General features: G+C 47.9%; 1 protein-coding gene across 1 annotated transcript in view; it reads left to right on the top strand.

Moving 5' to 3' along the window:
- The window catches only part of CLIP2 (CAP-GLY domain containing linker protein 2), a 52,146-nt gene that overhangs the window by 33,577 nt on the left and 16,095 nt on the right, over positions 1–2,474 (top strand). Inside the window, exon 7 of the mRNA XM_010145774.1 lies at positions 1,275–1,335. Within this exon, the coding sequence (XP_010144076.1) occupies positions 1,275–1,335 (61 nt within the window). The remainder of the gene's footprint in view (positions 1–1,274; positions 1,336–2,474) is intronic.

Here is a 2,474-nt window from a genome sequence, read left to right as displayed (position 1 = left end):
CCCTACAGCCCAGCTTTACTAAAGACCGCTTTGTTCCCCCCTGTGCCATGTGCTAATCTTAAGGACGTTCTGTCTGAGGAGGGACAGTCAAACTGGAGTTCAGCCTTACTGTAGAGCTGCTCATCGTCTCCCCCCGTCCCAGAGGTCCCATCCATGTATATATGATGATGCACACATTTCCTCTCTGGACAAGAGTGCAGATCTGCATGTCCTTCTTGGAGTCCAGTTGCTCCATATATATAATTAAAATCTTCAGTGGGAATAGAAAGCATTTCTGTAACTGGAAACAGTGTTGATTTCACTTGAATGATGCCCCTCCTGAGGGCAAATTGTTCTTTCCTGCACAAATCTCCCCATTCTCCGGGTAGGCAGCTCACTTTCCCAGCTCCAGGAGGCCCCTTAACCCGAGACAGCTGAGTTCTTTCCTAAATATCAACAGATGCCTCCTCTAATTCGAGGAGGCTTAGACAAGGAAGCTTGTTTATGAAGTTAGATACGTACACTCAACAGCTACTTGTATCTGTAACGGAATCAGAATCCTTACATCTGGCTACCAGCTCGACATCCTCATTATTGCCTTTTCCTTAAACCAGTAAAGAGAACTAAGAGGACTGAATTTAGCAGAAAATTGAATTGTTTTGTATCGTTACTGGATTTTTCTCTTCAGACTTTGCAGAAGAGTCTGAGGCATGTCTGTGTTGGCACTTGTGGTTTTATGTGTGTTTCTGAATGACTGGCCTGTACAGTCTCCGGTGACGGTTCTTCTGCCGGGGTAGCTCACCATGTCCACGGTGAGGAAACGTTAAATGTTGCTTACCCGTTGCCGAGGAGGCAGAGGCCCTGACTCCTTTGGAATATTCTGCATGGCCCCTGTGCATTTGGCACAGGAATTTCCCAGTGCTCGGCTGCAGAATTATGAGGTCTGAGTAAACCAGTGAAAACTGTGGTGTTCATGTCTTCAGGATCCAGTGTGACCAGTGAACAGTAGTTGTGGCTGCTGAGAGGTGGTGCAGCAGAAGCAGCACATCTGTGAGCATGTGCCTTGCAGGAAGGCAAATGTTTGCGATGTGGAAAGCTTGTGTATTAACTGTCTTACTTCAGGGGTGTTGCTGAGTAGCTTCTGCTGAGCTGTTTGTATACACAGGTTGTGTGTGTCCATCTCCTCTCAGACTTCGGTGGTGCAGGGGAGGCCCATGTGCAATGGCTGCTTACAATTGGGATGCTGATCTATCTCAGAGTCACTGATTGCTCTTTGTGTCTTTTCCTCTCCTCAGGAAAGTGGAGGACTTGCAGTTCCGTGTGGAGGAAGAATCCATCACGAAGGGGGATCTGGAGGTAATTCCTAACACCCTTATCAAAATGTGGGCTCGAAACCTGAAGTTGCATGTGGGGCCTCACTTGAGCAATTTCTGCCACCTTTTGCTCAACTCTAAACAATACTTTATCTTTACTGATGGCTTGGGATCTGCTGCAAACACTGTGGCATAAACTGTGAAGATTGTTCTTTGGTATCTTGCCCAATGACTAATAATGGTAGGAGCTGCCTCCAATTAAACACACGCAGCCAGCCTGGCTTTAAATGTTGCCGTGAGTTGCCAAGCCCTGTTCAGATGTATCTGAATGCTTTTCAACATGTGTTTTTCCTCCGTAGGAATGAGTTGACTGCTCAGTCACTGTCCTTGCAGTGTCTGTTCTGGCAGCTAATGGGCACACACAATCTCCCAGTCGGGTGACAGGATATTCTGTTCCAACCAAATTGCTGCAAATCGTTCGACCTTCAGAACCCTCATGTGGAGTCCCCTACTCACGGATGAGGGATTTGACACCAGGGTACCCTTTCGTTTGGAAGGGCTGTTGCTCGGAGCAATGCTGTTGCAGCGAATACTGCGCAAACTGGAAGTGGTGTTGGGAGCTGCCCCTAGAGTGGGAGGCTTTTCTGTGGGGGGGAAGCAAGGCGCTGCTCTATATGCGTAAATCAGGACTTTCCCCTATCTTTAGCTAGAGTGCTGGGTTAGGAACAGCCAGAAACATCAAGGGACCTGATCCTTTGCTCACTGTTGGTCATATCCCATTTTCCTGGGAAAACCAGGCAATGGAGTGTGTTGCTAGGGCTTTGACCCTCTTGGAGTAAACTCTCCTCTTGAACCAGAAGCTGAAGCAGTGATGTGTTCAACAGGGTATAAATCACCAATGCACCTTCAGCAGACCTTTGCTCAAGGTCAGCAAGTGCAGTGTCTGCCTAGTGTGGGAGTGTAAAATCAGGATTCTGTTGATTCCTGAGTTTAGAGGATAGGTTCCCCCAGTGCTTTAGAGAAGGGTAGTTGATCCATCCATCATTCCCTCTGAGAGCAGTGAATTGTCCCTGTGTGAGCTTTGTGCTTAAGCTTGGCTGTCTGATAACGGCAGCGGGACCAGGGCTGGCTGGCGGGTGTGTTTAGATATATTGAAAAGAAAAGACACCACGTTTCAGCAGG

The sequence above is a fragment of the Buceros rhinoceros genome, unplaced genomic scaffold (assembly GCF_000710305.1).
Source record: "Buceros rhinoceros silvestris isolate BGI_N320 unplaced genomic scaffold, ASM71030v1 scaffold31000, whole genome shotgun sequence".
In the NCBI taxonomy this organism is placed as follows: domain Eukaryota; kingdom Metazoa; phylum Chordata; class Aves; order Bucerotiformes; family Bucerotidae; genus Buceros; species Buceros rhinoceros.
The sequence above is the reverse complement of the archived record's forward strand: the minus strand, read 5'-3'. Positions and strand labels throughout refer to the sequence as shown.